General features: G+C 38.6%; 1 protein-coding gene across 7 annotated transcripts in view; it reads right to left on the minus strand.

The window, feature by feature from the left end:
- ttll7 (tubulin tyrosine ligase-like family, member 7) overlaps positions 1-20031 on the minus strand; it is an 87911-nt gene that overhangs the window by 36481 nt on the left and 31399 nt on the right. For 6 of the 7 annotated variants that reach the window (XM_008408047.3, XM_081606345.1, XM_008408043.3 and 3 more), the window contains exons 10-13: positions 9948-10042; positions 7214-7361; positions 5344-5417; positions 1557-1692 (exon numbers count right to left, since the gene is read on the minus strand). In XM_008408047.3, the coding sequence (XP_008406269.1) occupies positions 1557-1692; positions 5344-5417; positions 7214-7361; positions 9948-10042 (453 nt within the window). Of the gene's footprint in view, positions 1-1552; positions 1693-5343; positions 5418-7213; positions 7362-9947; positions 10043-20031 lie in introns of all 7 variants that reach the window. The other variant, XM_081606346.1, reaches the window with a different exon arrangement.

The raw sequence follows: 20031 nt of genomic DNA on the forward strand, positions 1-20031 counted from the left end.
GCAAAGCAACCTTTGGTCTTCTGATTATACGGCAATGAAATCCCATATGATTACATTTGTTATTAAATGTGACGTATGGAAAACAAATTGAAAGCAGGCGACACACAATGTAAGGAGGCGTATCTGCATCGTTTGGGCCGATCATTATCAGACTGAACTTCAGGAACCTTCCTTCTTTCAGATAAATATCCCAGATTAGTATTTCACACTGTGTCCCTTAATGAGGACAGTTCAGTTGTTAGACATGATTGTGGTGGCAGATAGCAAGCTGCAGAGCGACTCTCTCTTCCTTCTGGCTTTGAACAAAATCCCTGTCTCTGTGCTGGCCAAATTAAAAATGTGTTCTTTTTCGACTCAGCCTGAACTTTGATTCATATCTTTATGAAGTTCCTCTGCAGTGACACCATTCTTAGAAAAAACACACACACACACACACACAATAGTCTTTAGAGAAGAAAATGGCAAAAAGTCAGAAACAGTGAGAGTAGCTCCTATGATAATTGCAACATGTCCTTATAGGTGGTGTGAAAATAATTTATTGTATCAATACATTTATTAAAGATCCTAAGTTTAAGTATCTGCCTTCTAAATGTACTTTTATTTTTATGCTCAGTGCTCCCCACTTCAGTTTTCAGCGTCTTTGTTTTACTATTCTTGAACACATAAATATGACAGAAAACTGCTGGTAAAGTCTCTTGTAAAGTTTTTTAAAAGGTTGTTTTTTACAGATCAGAAAAATTAAAAAAAGCCACTATTTCTCTCAGCTGCTTGTCATTTTGTCCTACTTCACTCTCTTTCATATCCTATTTTATAATTTAAAAAAATTACAAAGCTCTCAGTCGGTTTCAGTGCTGTTTATCGTCATTACTTCAACTTCACAGCTGAGCTAAAGCAGCATTACTCGAAAACACAGATGAGCCTCTGGCGCAAGAAAACATTACTTCCTAACCCTGTGAAATGATCAAATTCTGAGAGCATGTTATAGGTCTTTTATTTCAACATGTTAAATGTGTCCTAAAACGTTCAATGTCTTACTCTTTAACATACAGCAAAAAAAACATAAAACATGTGGGAAACAACTGTTACTCACTCAGAACTGATGCTGTCAGAAAGACATAAGAAAAGCAAAAGATCCAGAAAGAGGACCGACGGGAGAGTGAAGAGTGTCGAAGTGAAGAAAGAAACAAACATAACATTGTTCTGTGGGATTTGATTTTCCTTTTTAAAAACATCATGCACTACACAATAAATATTTGTGAAGAGACAGTCTGAATGACAGTAAGCACATATTGTGCTCTGCCTTCCTACATATTGTCAAACTTCCCAACAAAAACCATGGACTGCAACATACTCCGCATTATTTGCACATCCCTAATCGTCTCTGTGGGCAGAATCTTAATAGAAATGTGCGTGTGTGTTCCTCTGCTTCCTGCCCATAGATGCCTGAATGCTATGCGTGTGTGTATGTTCAGGTGTGGATCTCTGCAGGTTTTTACAGCATGTGTTTGTGGGAGTGTGTGTGTGTGTCCGTGACAGTCTGCCACTGATGTACGTGCCTTCATTCGTTTCAGAGGATTATTCATTTCCTTTTGAAGTGAGGCAGCTCGCCCGGCGAGGAAGGTCTGAAAGGCGGCCGAGAGCAGGCTTTCATACTTTTCCAACAGCAGCTTGTCGTCTGGGGGGTAAATACGTCTGCAGGCCACAGAGACAGGGAGAGAGAGGGGCAAGGAGAGTGAGAAAGGAGCAAAAAAAATAAAAAAAATAAAAAGAATAGATGGAAAATAGAAGGTAACGGAAAAGGGTTATCATTGAGGGGAGACAGTTGAAATGAGAGTCAGGCGATAAAGGGTAAAGAGGAGAAAGGACAGATAGAGAGACAGAGTGGGGTTAAGCAAAGGAGGCATGTGAGGTTAAAGGACGAGTGATAGAATTCGCAGCAAGGGTTTAGTACAGTAAAAAATGTAAAAAAAAAAAAAAAATTTTACAGATACTAAGAGAACAGCTAAATATTTGAGAAAAAATTAGAACAAATTTAAAACAAGAGACAAGAGGATACAGTAAGCAGATCATAAAATATATAGGTATATAAAAGGATTACAGCATGCTAAGAGAAAGAAAAACCAAATTAAAATGAGAAGAAGAAAGCAGAGACAAATTACAAAAAGACAGGCTTTACTGGCAAACTTGAGTCAAGAAACCGCCAAACTCTCATTTAATCAGTCTTTTCACACGAAGCACTGCTTTCACGCAGCTGCTTTCTGCACCCAGAAGTACACTTTACAGTTTTGGTTTTTTTTTTTTTTTTTGCAATATGCACTAATGCGTCTGTCCACACCCTTTAAAATTTTACCCTAAAGACTAAACTAACCCCAGTGTTTATGATGGATCTAAAGGGAGTAGAACAATTTGTAAACCTCTGCCGGGTTATCCTGAAACTACATCTCCAAACCCAGCCTCATCATCGCTTTGGCCATCAAATCAAAACAATGTCAGCTTTTTAAGCAAAATAAGCATCGGGTACTTTAAGTTCAAAAAGCAGGCGAATGTTCTGACATCTGCAGAGCCCTATCAGGAGCCAAATCCCACTCCGTTAGATGGCCTTCCCGATTCAGACATGATGGTAATGTCTAAAGCAGAAAACATTCTTGGAAAACTAATCATGTACTTTTTTTTCTATCCGAGAACTGATAGGTAAAGAAGTACTTATGAGAGGCTTTTACGTCTCAGCGTGTGAGTAGTAGATTTTAGTGCAAGTAAAATGCCAAGTAAAGGTTAACTGTTTCAGCATTAAAACTTTAACTGCTCCCCATGTGCAATTAATAATTTTATGCTGTGTAGCTGTTCTGGGTGCCTGATTTCCATATTGTTGAGAAGATGACCCAATTCCACGTTACTGCGGCTCAAATAAAGCAACTGCTAAGTTCTGGGTCCTGATATGAGCCAACTAACTAAGGTCCTTTCTTAGTACAGTTGAATGTGAAATGTTTCTAACTACAATGCCTTGCAAAAGAAATAATACCCATTGCATATTTTTATGTTGTGTCACATAACACCTCAAATAATTGTCTGATGTGCTCTCTGTAACATTAAACTATATACAGCAAATCCAAGCCTCATTGTTAAGAGAAACAGTCATGAAACGGTTTCTAACTCTGGAGGAGCTGCAGAGATCCAGAGCACAGGTCAAATACTCTATCAATAAGGCAACTATTATTGGCATTATTTATAAATCTGGCCTTTCTTTAAGGAAAGAAAGCAAGTGTTGAAAGAAAGCAGTTTGTCACAAGTGATGTAGGCGCCACAGCAAACAGCAGATCTTGTCAAATGACTCTAAATGCCAAATTTCTTTTGGCTTACATCCAAAATGCTCTGTGTAGCTGAAAACAAGCACTGCGCCTAAAAAAATGCCATGCCCACTGTGGATGGTGAGACCAGGAAGCAGGTCAGAGTTAAGGCAAAGACAGATGGAGATACAGGCAGGTGCTGTGAGAAAAAACCCTGGTAAAGGCTGCAAGGGACTTTAGCTAGAGGTTCACCTTCGACCAAGCAGAGACACAAAACACAAAGACAGAAACACAATGGGAGGATTTAGATTAAACCACTGAGGTTTTAGAATGGTCTAGTCAAAGCAAAAAACAACAAATTTTCACAGGTGTTGAATATTTCTGTTCACAGATGGTGTTCGTTCAATCTGACTAAGCTGCTTTGCAAATAAAACTAGACAAAACTTCAGTGCGTACATGTATAAAATTGGTAGAGACGTAGTAAAAGACTTGCGAAGGCTGGTTTCATAAACTAGTCGGCACAGATCACAGATTTTTATTTGTAAAAGAATATAGAAAACCTTGTATCTTTTCCCTTCCACTGCACAATAATGCAGTACTTTTAGTTAATCTGTTGCATAAAAGAGACATTGCAGTTTGTAGTTGTGACATGATGAAGTATGAAAAAGTTCAAGGCATATTAATTCTTTTGTGAGGGACTTCTTTCAGTTATATTACTTTAGAGGTGTATGGACCTAATTCTTTTGCTTCTTTTCAAAGACACACTTGACAAAATATCAAAAGGTCTCATCACATAAAAAAAATAAAAAAATAAATAAAAATCAATAGACGCTAGAACTTGCCAATAGTTAAAGAGCCTCATTTAACCGCAAAGCTCATGGTCACTTCTTCAGCAGGCCTGAAGAAGTGACCATGGGGCTTTTTTAAAGCTGAACATACGTATGTCTTGATTGAGTTGATGATTAGATTTCTCTCTGTGTGATCTCACTTAAGTGAAATGGAGAACTACAACTACTCCTTTATTTGAGACGTTAAGAAAATCTTTGTTTTCTGCTTAACAGCACCTTTAAAGTCTCATGACTCCTGCTGCTTAACAAGGTAGTGAGCTAGCAACAAGCAGCTGGGTCTTCCTCAGATGTAACAGGCGCTGTACCTGAAACAGATCTTATCTAATAGCCAAATGTAAGTGAGTTCATTACTCAAACTCATCTAATGAGGAGCAGTGTGTTAATCAGAGTTCAGCGCCGAGCTGGGGCACCATTTGAATGCTAAGAGGTCTTTATTAGGGGTGCTCCAGCCTGCCTGATTGACTGTCTGGCAGCCTGTCGAGGAAAAGGAAAGAGGTGGCAGCACTTCATGCAGGCCTGGAGGAGTGTTCTGACCAAGACTCGGTAAGGAAGTTACTTCGACTTTTGGAGACGGAAAGACGGGTGAGTGTGTCTGTTTTTTGTGTAAGAAATTGGGAGAAAGATCATAAAAAAAACAATAAAATTCTGTTGTTGCTGAAGTGCTGTGTGGAAAATGAAGCATAAAATGAGGAGTAAAGAGGAGCGAATGGCTTACATGGGCCAAGTGGTAAATTTTAACTTGCTAAGTCATGCTGTAGGGTGAATCTGCTCCATCTGTGAGGTTAGAAAATCGATACGCTCTGTGTCTTCCAGAGACCCAGCTGGGGGTTCTGAGGTGAAGGGGAGAAAAAAAAAGGGATTGTTGGGCAGGGATGAGATGGCTCGCAGCAAGCAAGCAAAGTTTACCTGCTAATCTGTGTTTCTAAGATGCGGCAAAGGGTAAGAATTTGGCAAGAGGAGAAGCAATTTGAGCCTCCCTTCCTTTGCTTTTCTGCCTTTCTCTGATTTTAACTTGTGTTTATTCCGGTTTCCTGCAATCTCAAAAACAATAGGTGTTCTTTTTTTCATTCTGTCAGCAGCAACATTTATTTTACCAAGAGTTTGGCATTGTGCAGATTACCTCGTAAATGCGAGCAAGCTGGCACAAAGAACAGTGGGTGGAGCTCCTGAAGGGAGAGCCTGTTCTCCCCAGCTGTTTGCCTCATCTTTACCTGTAATTCCCCAGATGTTGATTTTCATGTTCTTCCCTGGAAACCTGCCTGCGAACCTGTGCAAGTTGTTCTTTCTAGAAACAAAGGAAAACATTTCACTCAGTAACAGAAAAAAACAAAACAAAAAAACAATGAAGCCTTGCAAAATACAGGGAAAGGGATGAAAGACGTCACTGCCATAAATTAATAATATGTTCTCCCTTCCCCTCTCTCATTAGCATGTTATAAATGTGTAATTGTGCGTCTAAGCTTGTCAAATTGACAAAAAGCGGAGAGGTGGGGACCACTTTGCCACTAGCGCCGCAGTATCATTAAATGCTGAGTGATATGAGCCTTCAGCAGACCTCAACCTGAGCTCTCTCTTCAGCCAAAACAGCACTCAAAGATGAGGTGGTGCCCTTTTTGAAAGAGCGCCTCTGCTCCTTCGCTCCTTGTTCCCACTGATTACAGCTGTGGCTATCAAAAGGCTAATCAAAGAGGGTGGGAGGCATTAAAGCACTAGCGGCTGCCACTTTTCCCCATCTAGATTAGAAAAGCTCCCCTGATTCCACTATTTTAAAGGAAAAATAATTAAACAGTGCACACATCTCAGGAAACTGACTCTTGACAGCCGCTGAGAAATAAGTGGAACTGAGTTTGTTCTTACAAGCTTTTTCCTTTTCTAAATTTGCAGCTCACTAGTATGTTGCCTGTGCCTTGCAGTTTAAATTAATCATGCTTATTTGTAAAGTACTAAATCCAAAGAGACTAAGGCGTAATCCAAACACTATATTTAATAAAAATAAAACCTAAACAAAACCAAAACTGCTGCTGGATTTCACTGTTGTTGTTTTTTTTTTTTCAACCTTCAATTCGATTTTTGAACAGCAACATTTTATATTCAAGCTTTATTGTATGGATATTTAAAAAAACAAATGTCAGTAAACATGTTGGTACTGAGAAGTCCACTATTACAAGTGTCTCGCAGGAAAGTGTGGAAAATATTTTCTTGCTCCAGATGCTCCCTGTCCACGTTAACCAGAATGAGGCAATATCTCTGCTTTTTTTTTTTTTTTAAAACAGTTTCAAATTTCGGCACATCGTTTTTCTCCTTGAATGAGTTCAAGCTACAGGAGACACAACTGTTTCCATTCTCCATGTTTGTTTCTCCTTTGTGTAAAACTTTCTCCATATTCTTAAATTTTTTTTTTATAATTAAGGCTGATGAAATCCTCCAAATTCTTTGCACTACAAATAAACTACTAGATTTTAAGACTCTAAGGCATTAGCAAAGCCAAAAGTTCAAGCTGGTTTAATTCTCAGAGCATTCAAAGGAAGATCTGTCTTTTAAAATTGCGCTGCCAGTTTGATGGTGTTCCAGCAACTAATTTAACCAATTAGTTATTTTGCAGGCATGAAACACATTATATATTCACATAAGCATACGAAAAGCGTGGGATTTGCAATGCGCAGATTTCACCAAAATAGTTGCTGTCACATGAAGGCAAGTTGGAATTTTGACGCAGTAGAAGAAAGAGGAAAAGAATCATTAAGCCACAGCAGTCTTTGCTTGATAAAATGAGGTTACAGATGTCACTGAAGTTATAATTTATCATCAATCAGAGCATGAACTCTACTTTCATACATTCATACAGGTTCTAAAAGTCAAAGTGGGATATAATTTTCCTTTGACAATAGGTAATGAGCAGCACCTTATACAGCTTATGACCTCGACAGAGGCTGCTTGCCACAGGTCTGTGGTCAGCAAGTAAGAGAATCGTCATTTAATAAGGACATTGCAGAAGGAATAATGCATGACTGGAAGAATGCTTAAAAAAAATCTGCACACATTCAGATCAGCCGAAGGTGTAATACCCCGTTTGTGCCATACCAGTTCCTCTCTTCTCCGTTCCAGCGTGTGACGTTGTTTCTCCCAGTCCGTGGAAGCAGCTGAAAGTTTCCTCATGAAGCCATGACCATAAAGCCGCCTCTGAGCTTCTGCCTTCTCCTGAGCCAGGTTTCTTTTCTTATCACTGGCCCTGAAACACAATAAAACAAGTCAACTAATAAAATGTTTATATATTTAGGCTCCTCATACTGAAAAGCTCTCAACTGTTTAATAATCCTCTATGCTGTATTTTTTTTTTTGTTTTCATACTTTTCCCACATATTAGGTGTTTGATCATTATTTTCTTGTCTGTACAGTAAAAAATATCCATTATTGTTGGAGAATATTTGTCCGCTTGATGTCTGGATAAGAGATTACTCTTCATTATTGTTGAGAAAAATATCCCTTCCAAAAAAATTCTAACAATATACTGAGAAAAAAAAATCAAGCTAAAATCCAAACAGCAACTGGAGGAACAGGACCAGACAGAATATTATGAACAAGTAGGTTACTGCAGCTTCGAGAGAGGAAAATGTATTTAATTCAGTCGCTGGCCCTTTAAACTGAATATTGAGTGCTGTGAGGGGGAATGACGTCTATCAATGTCCATGCCCGAATGGGTCTAAATTGATCCCAGTTGGATTCAGTTTGCGTTGTAAACAGACCAAAGAGTCAAGCAAACATCAACATCTCCATCCTCTGCGAGAAAAGCTAATGTATATTAAAAGAGATAGATTAATGTTCTGCAAGACACTCATTCACTCCACGAGCAAAAGGGCTTTATACTATGAATGCTCTGTGTTCTTGCTTGCTTTCAATACATGTTGTCAATCCTGAAATAAAAGCACATTTTGTCAGAGAACTAGGAAAACATCAACCAGAAGCTCCAGAAAGACAGGTGGCACAGCTGAGAGAGTTTTCAACAAGCTGCGTCTATTATACAACAAGTAATGTGACCATCTCTGCATTTCAATAAATTAGAAGGACTATATATATATATATATATATATATATATATATATATATATATATATACGGGAGGGTTGCTGGTGCCCATCTCCAGCTAACGTTCCGGGCGAGAGGCGGGGTCACCCTGGGCAGGTCGCCAGTCTGTCGCAGGGCAACACAGAGACACACAGGACAAACAACCATGCACACACACACTCACACCTAGGGGCAATTTAGACAGACCAATTAACCTGACAGTCATGTTTTTGGACTGTGGGAGGAAACCGGAGTACCCGGAGAAAACCCACGCATGCAGAACCCAGAACCTTCTTGCTGCAAGGCAACAGCTCTACCAACTGCGCCACTGTGCAGCCCTATATATATATATATATTTTTTTTATTTATTTATTTTTTTTTTTATTTCAGCGATTCCAGAGTGTGTTAATAAACGTCATGTAAAATCATAAATTAGGTTATTAATTAGTGTGATTACCTCAAAATCAACAGAAATAAATTCTTGAAATATACATTATTCTGTGTTGAATCTATTTGATATATAAATGTCACTTTGTGAATTGAATTGTTAGAATAACTTAATGTTTTGATGATTGTCTTATTTACTGAGATGCTCCTGTACGATTCTGTGCCTAAGTATATGCTTTCATTATGTTTCTGTATGTGCATGACTACTTGGGGGGAGACTATATTTAGGGTAGCGAGAAGAGGACATGCAGAGAGAAAGCAACAAAGGGAGCAGAGATCTAGAGGTCTTGTGTACAGTGATCAATCAGAGAACAAAGTCACTGTAGCCAGGGGACAGAAAAGCATGCCTATGAACACACACGTACACACACACGCTACACATTACACACAAACCACTATGTGTACAGAAGTACAGTACACCACAAAAAGAGAAAACGTAAGCAAAACAGGCAGACAAAGCAAGCAGAAAGTGCGACACAGGAAGCTGAATAAATATACAAAGACGAGTAAAGCATAAAAACAAAGAAGTTGCAGACATTATAAACTTAACTCACACACACTGACAACATGTGCAATTAAGGTTTTCTTCCCATTTTAAAAGACTTATGTACAGATCTGTGAAAAAAAAGTACTGACAGGAAACTTTCTCTGAGCCTGTGTGTGTTTGTGTAGGACACGTTGATGTTTAATATAAATTTTAATAATACAAAAAAAAGTGTTATGAATAAATGGAATTGGAATAAATGTTGAAATTTCATACAAGACGTAAGAAAAAAAATCAATTTCTTGTCAGATTTAAGTTAAGATATTCCATCTTTTGCTACATATATGTCTACTTAAAATGGGCATAAAATTACAAAAGCGGAATAGTGTCCCAACTTTTCTCTTAGCTAGAAAATAAATTGTTTATATATTTTGCTTAAAGAGTATGACAATGTTCCTTTTTTTGAACAAATTTTTCTTTTCCACTGATTGAAACTGAGATTCAATGTTGATATGTAAATGCTTCTCAATAAGGAGCTGGGGTGTCCTGCATTTATCACTGAGACACAACCATTTACAAATATGATTTATGTTGTGCAACTGTTCACACCATTACCACAGTCACAACTGTTTTAAAATCAGATGTAAAAAAGGTTCTGAACTCCACCAAGCATCAAAGTAAGCAATGACTGAAATCGTTAAACATTTAGAACCCCTGTATATAAAAAAAAGCCTTTACTTGAGCTTTAATGGGCCCCTTGACGCAATATGTTTGTGTATCTGCATGCATATCCACATACATGACTGCAGCAGAAAGCAATACCTGATGTTGAGGAGTTCGAGAGCATTGAGCAGCACCCCTTTCTTCACATCGTAATCAAGCTTCTGATCAGTCCCAAAGCTCGGAGCTCGATTGATCTGTCAAACAAAGACGAAAAGGGACATTTAAAAAATTGTCTTTCTTTCTGTAACATTCTAGAGACAGGGATTGTATGCAATTACAGGAACAGACTGTGGGCTTGTTTGAAAAGAAAAAATCTCTTCCAACGAGCAAAGGAAAGAGGAATGGAGCAAGCAGACAGACAGAGATTGAGGATGTTTGTTTTTTTTTCTCTCTCTTTCCTTTTGAAAGACACTTTAAAGTCGGTTTGGCCTTTTCCTGCAGAAATCTTGTCTGGCAATGATGTGTGTAAACACGAGCGTGAAGAAGAACCTGTCTGTGTGTTTGCACACCACAGTTTGTATAAGTGACCCCGAAATCTAACGCCTAAATTTGCTCAAAACAGACTCTATAACACAGCCGCCACTAACATTTCTGTCAGCAATAAAGAATTTCTCAGCTTGGCTCTATCATTTACAGTCAAAAGCAATCAGTGAGATTCAACAGAGCAAGAAAGGAGTAAGCCACAAGGGATTTTAGGTACAAAAGCTGGCATCATCCAGGGAATAATTCAAGAGCAGCTTACCTTTCTCAACAGAACAATTCCAAGCACAGGGGTAAAGTATTCAAATATCAGTTATTATACTTGACACAACAAATGAATTATTTTTCTCTTTGTTAGCTTCCTTTATGTCTCCTCCCATGGTGAGAAATGGCTTATGTGACACAACAAAAGGAGCAACAAAGAAAGACCTGGCAACAGCAATTGGAACGGTGTCTTCCTATGTGGTGACTTCAAATGACAATGCAACAGATGCCCATCGAAAGGCTGGCGTGGGTTGATAAACCGTGATTGTTCAGATAAGTCAGGTCTCCGCCTGGCATCCTCTGAAAAACACATGAGGCACTCTTTTTTTTTTCTGTTTGGGAACAATAGTTTGGGTGGGTGGTTTGATATTATTAGGATTTCAATGGCCCTAATAGTGGTGCATTTGTTGTGGGAGTTTTTGTAAGTATGTGTCAAAATTGTTAATGGATGTCTTTTATTACACAACAGGTCTTATTTCTATCCAGCTGCTGAAATCCAAACCAACAAAACGTACATGGAGTTGATCAGGTTATCAACCAATTCTTTCTTTTTAAGGCTCAACAATTTCTCATCTCCTCATTTAAAAGATCAAATTTTTAACTTTACCTGTAACTCATTTACAGATATAAATTAACACTAATATTTTCGCGAAACCAGCTGAAATGTTACCAGTCTAGTATTCGTGTTGATTGTTTTCTTGAGTGAAAATAATTTTTGCTAAATCTTTACTTCATTATGAAAACCATGCAATGCAAATCATAATGTAAATCAGAGTATTTAGTATACTGCCAGTTGTTGGCCACATGGGCCAAAGCAAAGACTAAAAAAAAGTAAAGACTAATAAAAAAAACATTGGAAGACTGCAAAGACTCCATTTCCTAGCCCTGCTCATTAGGTTCACCAGAAAGCTATCTAAAAAAGGGAACCATGCATCCACACAAAATAATCCACAGCGACACTACCAAGGATATAAGCACAGATGCTTCAGAGTCTGAAATTTTTCTGAAATAAAGTTTCCTGAGAATCTTTCTAAATAGAATCCCCTCTCTGGTGTCACAGCCACAGGTGAGGCACTAAATCCTCACCGCTATGAACCGGGCTTGTATGGAAGCAGCTTTGTAAAGCTATGTGTGCACCAATGTGTGTTTTTTGTGTACAACAACCATTTATCAGAAGGTGGGTGATGAATGCCTTCCAGTGCAAAAAGGGGAAAAGGAACAGAGACACTATACAACTCTTTCACTCAATGGAAAGAAAGTATACAATGCGTCCCTCTGTGAATTGAGGACAGAGCTCCACTTCGAGCTACCATACCTCACCTCTGCTACAAAAGAAAAATAAGGAAGAGGTCTGTTTTCATTTAGAGTACTCCACAGCTTGACAGCCACAATGAAAAGAGCGCGGCGTTAAGAGTGCGCCAGCCAATAGGTAACACGCACACTGGCAGTGATCCTGGTGACGGTTGTCTCGTTACTTGTCATCATGTCTTGGTTTGATTTGTGGTGTCATGTTGTCGTAGAATAAAACTTGCACAGCAGGATTTGCTGTCTCTCTTTGCTCCTCGTCGTCTTTTTTTTCTTCTTTTTTTTGTGTCTCTTTTTTAGTTTCACTTTGTTTTCTGCTGTCTTTCACATGGTTTTCCGACTGGTCACCACTTAGCCTTCGCTCTCCATTTGCTAGCCCCGATTCTCTGGTTGTTACCTCTCCTCATTTCTCTCCCCATATTTCTGTGCTCTCCTTTTCCTCCCTGGCAGAGGAAGTTGGACCAGTCGGTTCCTAATGAACCCCTGCAGGCTCCAAAACCCCCTGCTCTGATTTCCTTAAGTGACTCTGGCAGGATTTTAAAAGAGCCCTTGGTTGCTTTAAGACATATTCAATAAAAATGTCAGATGAACAGATGAGAAATTTTTTTTTACTCGATCTTTAATTTGGTTGCGTATCATATTGAGGCCAAAATGTCAGACAGTCAAAAAACAGAATGTGAAACGAGTCATTCATTTAAATGAAGATTAAATAAAAACTTTTTTCACAAATTCTTTTTCAGCGAGTAACTGCAGCAGAAATTTTCATCATGTAAAAAAAAACAGTATCACAAAAAGGTAATGTAAACGACTTTTTATGCAAAATTTGTAACAGAATCATGATCTTCCTACATCTCATGAAGGGTAGACAGATTAGTAGTCAGATTTCTTGTCACTGCCATACTATAGGACAATGTGAAACTATGTTGATATCACACATTTGTCTGTCCATTTTGCAGTGGAAGTTCTTCTTTGTTTCTTTTTAATCAACTTCATAGTGAAGCAGCTGTTAGTATTGTTGCCTTACAGCAATAACGTCATGGGTTTGAATCCTGATCTGATGCATCTGCGGTCCTCTGGCTTCCTTCCACACTGTACCTACTTGAAAGTTAGGTTACTTAGTATCTTTAAAAATTGCCAGTAAGGGTCATTGATTGCATGGTTGTTAAATCTGGGTGATGCAGAGGGACATGTCTTGCCTCAAGATAGACACCAACCCATCCTCAAACTACCGATGGATGGATGGAGGGAGGGAGAGATGGATGGACAGATGTTTCTTGAGATTGGAAGTAATATTTAGGTTTAGAGTAGGGTGATGGAAAGGAGGCCTTCCGATTTCAAAGATTTAGGGCTTATCACCAAAGACAGCAGAAGAAACTGAGGTTGGTCAGAAATAAGACAGACAAGGGTGTTATTACTGAAATGCCAAAATTTATTTTTTATTGATTACTGAGAAGGGAATAAATCATTTTTGTCATTTTCTAAAAGTAATACGTCAAAGAAAATGACAGCAGTAATAAATTCCCTTCTTCTAAAATCGTACTTCTTTTTAGACTGTTTTATCATCATTTTATGTATAATAAAACATCCATCCAAAGCTGTTCGAGAATGATATAATGATGAAAATGAGTAAAAAATTACATCCAACCCTTGACCTAACCATAGACTAGTCTTTACATAAGCACATAGTGCAAAGCACTCACACTCTAACAACAACATTTAAATGCAACATCCTCAGCCGCAATTACGCTAAATGCCCTGCGGAGACTAAACTTACCTACTTCGCTGGAATACACCTCCTGCTACCTATCTCTATATGTGGTTTCGATCTCCTATGGATTCTGTGACAACACTGAGTTGCAAATGTTGACATGCAAAGACGCATGATGTAAATTATCACTGAGACTGAATGCCATCTACATAGGTTCAGAAATAGCTTTAATGGTATCCGCCTGCAGTGATATACCAATTAACTACTTACTAACTGAGTGCTTCATTAATGATTAACAAAAATACAGAGTTTGAGGATGAGAATTAGACATTTACCCTGATACATTACAATGTGAAATAAACATTTGCACTGGACACAAACCAAATTGTTTATGAAGGCAACTGTGAAATATAGCTTATCAAAGGGGAGCCTCATTATTTTTATTTCAACTGTCTGTTCGGGTTAAATTGTCGACGAGCCGCAACTCTGTTTACAGATCATTACAGAAAGTAAAGAGTAGCAGAAAACAGACCAAGAGCAAACAACAGATTTAAATTACTTACTCAATTTGATGTAGTCGACTAATTTCCAAAGCGATAACTCCTCTGGTTTGGACGCGGGGTTTTGTCTAATGATCTCTGACCCCTTGGTGCGTCTGAGAACTGTGATGCGCCTCAGGATAGTTAGTATGTAAATTATTTTCAAACAGCAAAATTCAATATCCAACAAAACTAGAAATACAACTGTCATTTATTACTTATTCTACACTGTGTGCACAGTCGTATGGCAACTGTGTATTTTGAGAATATCATATTTTTTACGTTTTTCATTTTCAAGGTGTAGTATGAACATTAAACTTATCTGATTAAAGTGTATTAAGGTAGTGTGTAATTGAGCAGGTGTGGCCAACCAGATCAACCGTCTATCCCAGCGTGTGCATGATTACTCGGCAGCCTCAGTCCCTCAGAAAAAATGGGCAAAAAAGTGACTTTACCAAATGATTTCAAAAAAGTAACAAAAATAAATAAATAAAATAGAAAATAAACAAAAAGGGTTAAACCCCACCATCAAAAACATGAGCTGAAATTTCAAGACTGACATAAAATATTGCACTCCAACAGAAAACTATAAAGTCTATTGGATATGTGTGTATTTGCCTGTGTAAGTGTGCGAGTGGTCAGCTGCGAGGGCTTTTCTGTAGAGTCTGACAGCAGTTGGAAGGAAGGAAGACCTTCTGAATCTCTCCTGCCACTAAAGGAGCTGCTCACTGCCATCAGAGTCTCCTATATGGGGCAAGAGACTGTGTCCAACAGGTATAACAACTTATATATACATTATAAATATATATATAAAAAAAGGTTGGTTTAGGTACCTTTTTCATTTTCTCCCCTCAATAAATGAAATCATGTATTTACTCAGATCTTTGTCTGATATTAAAATTTGCAAAAACAAAATCTGGTAAAGATGCTAATTATTTTTAATAGACCTGTATAATTGTTTCTGTTATAAAGAAAACTGATACATAGAGAAGTAATTAGAGTCGACATGAAAAAAATTTGTACCTGAGGGTTCTCTTGTCCTACAAAAAAAACAAAAACTTTTCTAGTAGAGCAACACAAGACCAACAATCAGCTGCCTTATGTCCCCAACAAATTGCTTCCCCACATTGACATTCATTTTGCCTAGAATAGTCGCTAAAACAAGCACAAGGTCTGCTGGTGATTAATCGCTACAGAAAAAAAACGCCTTATTATTCCTAGCAGAGGGCAAACAACCACTGCTTTTACAAGCCTCCCATTTTGCCCCGCACACTCAAGAGTATCAGCACAGTTCAGCCGTTGTCAGAATGGAGTGTTTGTTGCCACACAATGGTGGAATAAGAAACGGTGGCAGAGAGAGGGAGAATGACAGAGAGAGAGAGAGAGAGAGAGAGAGAAGAGAGAGAAAGACTCAGAGGGAGAAAGAGAGAAACCAAGCGTGTGTGGCAGAGCGACAGAAGGACAGACAGCTAGACGCCCTGTTTAGTCGCTCTCTTGTTTCAGACGTCTTATCAATCACTGTTCTGTTCTTTTTGTGGCGTTTCTTGCGGTTCGCTCGGACACAGGGAAACTCTAGCTGAGCGTGGCGGGCTGCTGCTGGTGCTGAAAAGCGAGGGGGCCAGCGTTCAGCTCAGAGGCTGGGGATGGGGAGAGAGAGGCACTTTTTTAAATGACATACAAAGACGAAATTAGGCACAGGCACTAAAGGTGTGAAGCAAACACGACAAAGCTTGCACACACAAATATGTTTTTTTTTTCTCCTATGCATTCCTTAAAAAAAAAAAGAAAGAAAGAAAGAAGAAATTTCCTGCACAATTTAAAATGCTGGTAAAAACATCCTTGTATATCCCACAAATCCACCGCATATATAACTCTCACACAACACTGTTTCTTGTGGCACTCAGTAAATATGCCATTTATACCTTCCCTCTCAATCACATGTAGCGTCACCAACTGCTGTGTGTGTGATGATGAATGGATAAATGCTGGGGTATGTTTTCAACTGCCCCACATACAAAGACTGTGCTTGCCTAATTTGATACTTATTCCATGAAATAGTCATGTTGGGGGAGAATGGATGTGGATAGAGACAGGCAGTCCCATACATCATTCTAATTATTCTTTAATAAAGCTCATATAAGCCAAACAAATGATAACAGGTCAATACTGCCACCTAGGGTTTGTAAATAGAAGGGTACACCACTTGGGTTAAGAAACACACATGTATAATACAGGAATAAATCCTGCAAACATGCAAATATTATTCAGAGGTGGAGAGGAGATCGCAAGAGGGCTGATATAATATCAAACTGTACTTATTCTCTACTTTTATTATTACCCCACATAATCATGTCAGGATGAAAACTATTTGTACAGATCTAGTAAGTGAGTTTCACACTAAATCACACAGAATACCTGATAATGTTTGCCTTGGCTGTTCCAGAGGTTAGGAAATTCTTCCCAAGTTTCCTGTGGATATAAATGAAAGGCAGGCTAATCTTTAAATTCCTTCTTTAAAAGCCCTCAGAAAACAGTTAAGAAGCTTTAAATTTCACTCTTGCGTGAAATACGCTGACATAAAATTTTCATCTCAGCCTCTAAAGGTGAAACAGAACATAGTGCCCCTGTTTGTGCTTGGAGAAGGAAAAGAATGAAGAAACTACTATGCTTGTTTGTCATAGCATCTGTTTACAGTTGCCTCCCTCTAAATGCCTCCTTTCACCACAAATACACACACAGTACGCCTTTCTATCTTCTTTGCATTGATTTCCATTCAATTTTTATTTATTTCTATAGCCCAACCTAGTTGGACTATAGGAAATCCCTGGTTTACTTTTCAATGTGTGTGTGGGTGTGCCCCCTCAGAGAGAAAACAGATTACACTTCAGAAAAAAAATACTTGCTATACTTGTTACTTAATTCATACATGTTTCATGGATGTGGGGTTTTCCTGCTTTAGCTACAGTTTGTGTAGCGCCACATTATACGATGTTTCAGTTGAATTTACAGTGCCAAAAATATAAACAACTTTCAACCGCAGTTAAGTCTGGCTTCTGTAAAAAAAAAAAAGAAGAAAAAGGGCCCAGGGCTTTGCAAACAACACTATGGTAGTGGAGCATCTTCAGATCCAACCATGAAAATCAAATCTCAACTTTAAATCATTATGGTCATATGGTCGCCTTCTTTGTTTTATTTTGTTTGGCCCAGACTCTGACTCCTTACTCACTGTAGCTTTAGGTACTAAAAATCCATCCACTTTATCTTTGACATAGGCTTGGTGAAGTTGGTTAAATGTTTGCAGTTACTTTTCGCGACCCTGAAAAGCTCTGGCAGCCCCTAACCTACATGCCTAACACTACGACTAACCTGAACTCAATTCAAAGTCCTAAACCTAATCCGTAACCCCTATGGGGCCAAAACTCTGGGCCCCATAAAGAGCAGTGGGTTCTCACAATGTAGTATTTGTTGAAAAAAACGGGAATAAGAAATGCTAAAACACATACACAGACACACACACACACACATACTTTCTTACACTCTAACTCAAAGGGAAAGGAAGTCTGGATTATGTTGGCAGTAAGGGATGGACAGGGAAAACCAAACTCATCTTGAAACGATTGGCTACAGACCACAGAGAGGAGAAAGTTGCAGGAAGGGGCAAAGAACTGCTGCCCTTAGGCTAAGAGGTCTGTTGTAGTCTGTTGCCATGATGCCTGATCTCTCTCTCTCTTTCTCTCTCTTTCTCTCTCTCTCTCTCTCTCCCTCTGTCTCTTTTTCTCTCACCCACACACACACACACGCAGAAGCTCAGACACACAAACAAATATGTGCCTCAGTTGACCCTAACCATGCTCGCCTCATTAGCTGCCAATCACTTTGAACAGACGCGCTAAAAGGGAGGAAGGACCAGAGGTAGGAACACAAGAGATGAAGGAAGAGATACAAGTTTAGTTGTCATCAATAATCAAGCTGCTCTTGTGCTGCTGTCTGATGGTCGCTCAGTCCAAACAATAACACCTAAATAACCATAAAAGTGGATAAAATAGATTTCTTCCTTTTCTCCTCTCTCCTTTGCTTCCTGAATTGCTCTGTCTGTGTGTTTTAAGCCGAATCCCTCATTGGCTCTTTGAGTGGATAAAACGAATGGGTTGTGGGCTGGAGGATGGCCAACGACACGCACACACGCACACACACATTGCAGAAGGCTATTCCAACATGGACTAAGACCAGCCCTTCTCAGCCCCCCCGCCCTGCCCTCACACAAAAAGAGACACACACAGAGAGAAAGACAGGCTGTTGACACACTAACACAAAAATACAGACACATCCTAAGTTGCAAGACTTTTGATGTATGTTTATCATGGAGGCTTAACACGTGTGACAAGAACACAAATTAAAATTAGATTCACAGATGCTGCACACTTGCACACTTTTGCACGCTCGTTGCGCCTCTAACAAGCAGACCAACCAGCCTTTTAAGATGTTGGGAGCTCACCAATAAAAAGAAAAAAAAAGAAAAAATCTGTCTTGGGACTGAGCAAATTTTCATTTTTTTTTAGGCTCATTACAAACACTTCCTTTTTGTTTAGAGCTGAGCAGCTGGAGTTTTATGGTTGATGAGGGGAAACAATGAACAACAACAAAAAAATAGCAAGAAAAAGTGAGCCAGAGCTTATAAGCTTATAATGAGGGTAGCCTTCAGACCACTGATCATAGCAGTGGGAATCATTGTTACCCATCGGAACCTCATGAGAACATAAATTGGGCCCTTGTTGCATTCAGGTTCAGATATAAACAATGGCTGAGACTTAATGTTGCATGCATGGTTACAAATCATGTTTTGGTTACTGGTATCAAAGCATTCCAAGGTATTAAAAATGCTAAAGTTTTCCTTTACATCATTCCTATGGTTCTTTAAACCACGTGGTTTTTCGAACCACGTGGAGAAATTGCAAGACGAAGCAGAGTTTCTCTAGCTGTATTTCAACTGAGGCCCTCCACTATTTGTTGCTGCACACTGCTGGTCAGCTGGCTGACGGTATATTTTTTCTTATGTAGCTAAAAGTAACACATTAACATAAACTATTAAAAGACACATAGCAGTTACTTTAAGCAAAGGGTCATTGCTACAACTACTTTTGGATCTCAATTTAAAAATAAACTGCTTTGCAAGGCAAGACAAGGAAGTTTATTTATGCAGGACCATAAGTTTATTTATGCAGGACCATTCAAACACAAGTCGATGCAAAATTATTAGCATTAAATCAAATGAAATATATTAAAATAACAAAAACCCTAAAGCATTTTCAAGCACTGCATAAAGAGAAACAAAGGTTAAATGCTAATTTAACCTTCAATCTCACACTTAAATCACTCATCAGTGATCGGGCAAAAATCACAATATAATAATTCTTCCATCAAAACCTAAAGTACACAAGAAAATTTCAGTCTGATTTAAATGAGCCAACAGTTTCTGCAAATCTCAGCTTTTCTCGAAATTTGCCATTTTTCTTGTTTCCTAGTTTAGTTCTAGTCCTAATAACATTGAGTAAGCTAGTCTACATGGGTCATAATTCACAAGCAATCCAAGTTAATTCAGTGCTTTACTGATGAAAAGCATTTTTTACAAATCTACCCTTTAGCAAACAAGGAACCACTGTGGCACTTTAAGAACTGGGGTGATGTGACCTATTTCTTCCTGGTGTTGGTTAGGTCTCTGGCAGCAGCAATTTGGATGAGCCGCAACTGCCTGATGGATTTTTTTTTTCACATAGACCTATAAAATCTCTGTTGCAGTAATCTAACCTATAGAAAACAAAAGGATGCTGATAGTTTTCCGAGTCCTGTTTGACAGAAAACCCTTAAATCTCCCAATTAAAAAAAAATG

Source organism: Poecilia reticulata, chromosome 4, assembly GCF_904066995.2.
Source record: "Poecilia reticulata chromosome 4, P_reticulata-male-v2, whole genome shotgun sequence".
Taxonomy (NCBI): Eukaryota; Metazoa; Chordata; class Actinopteri; order Cyprinodontiformes; family Poeciliidae; genus Poecilia; species Poecilia reticulata.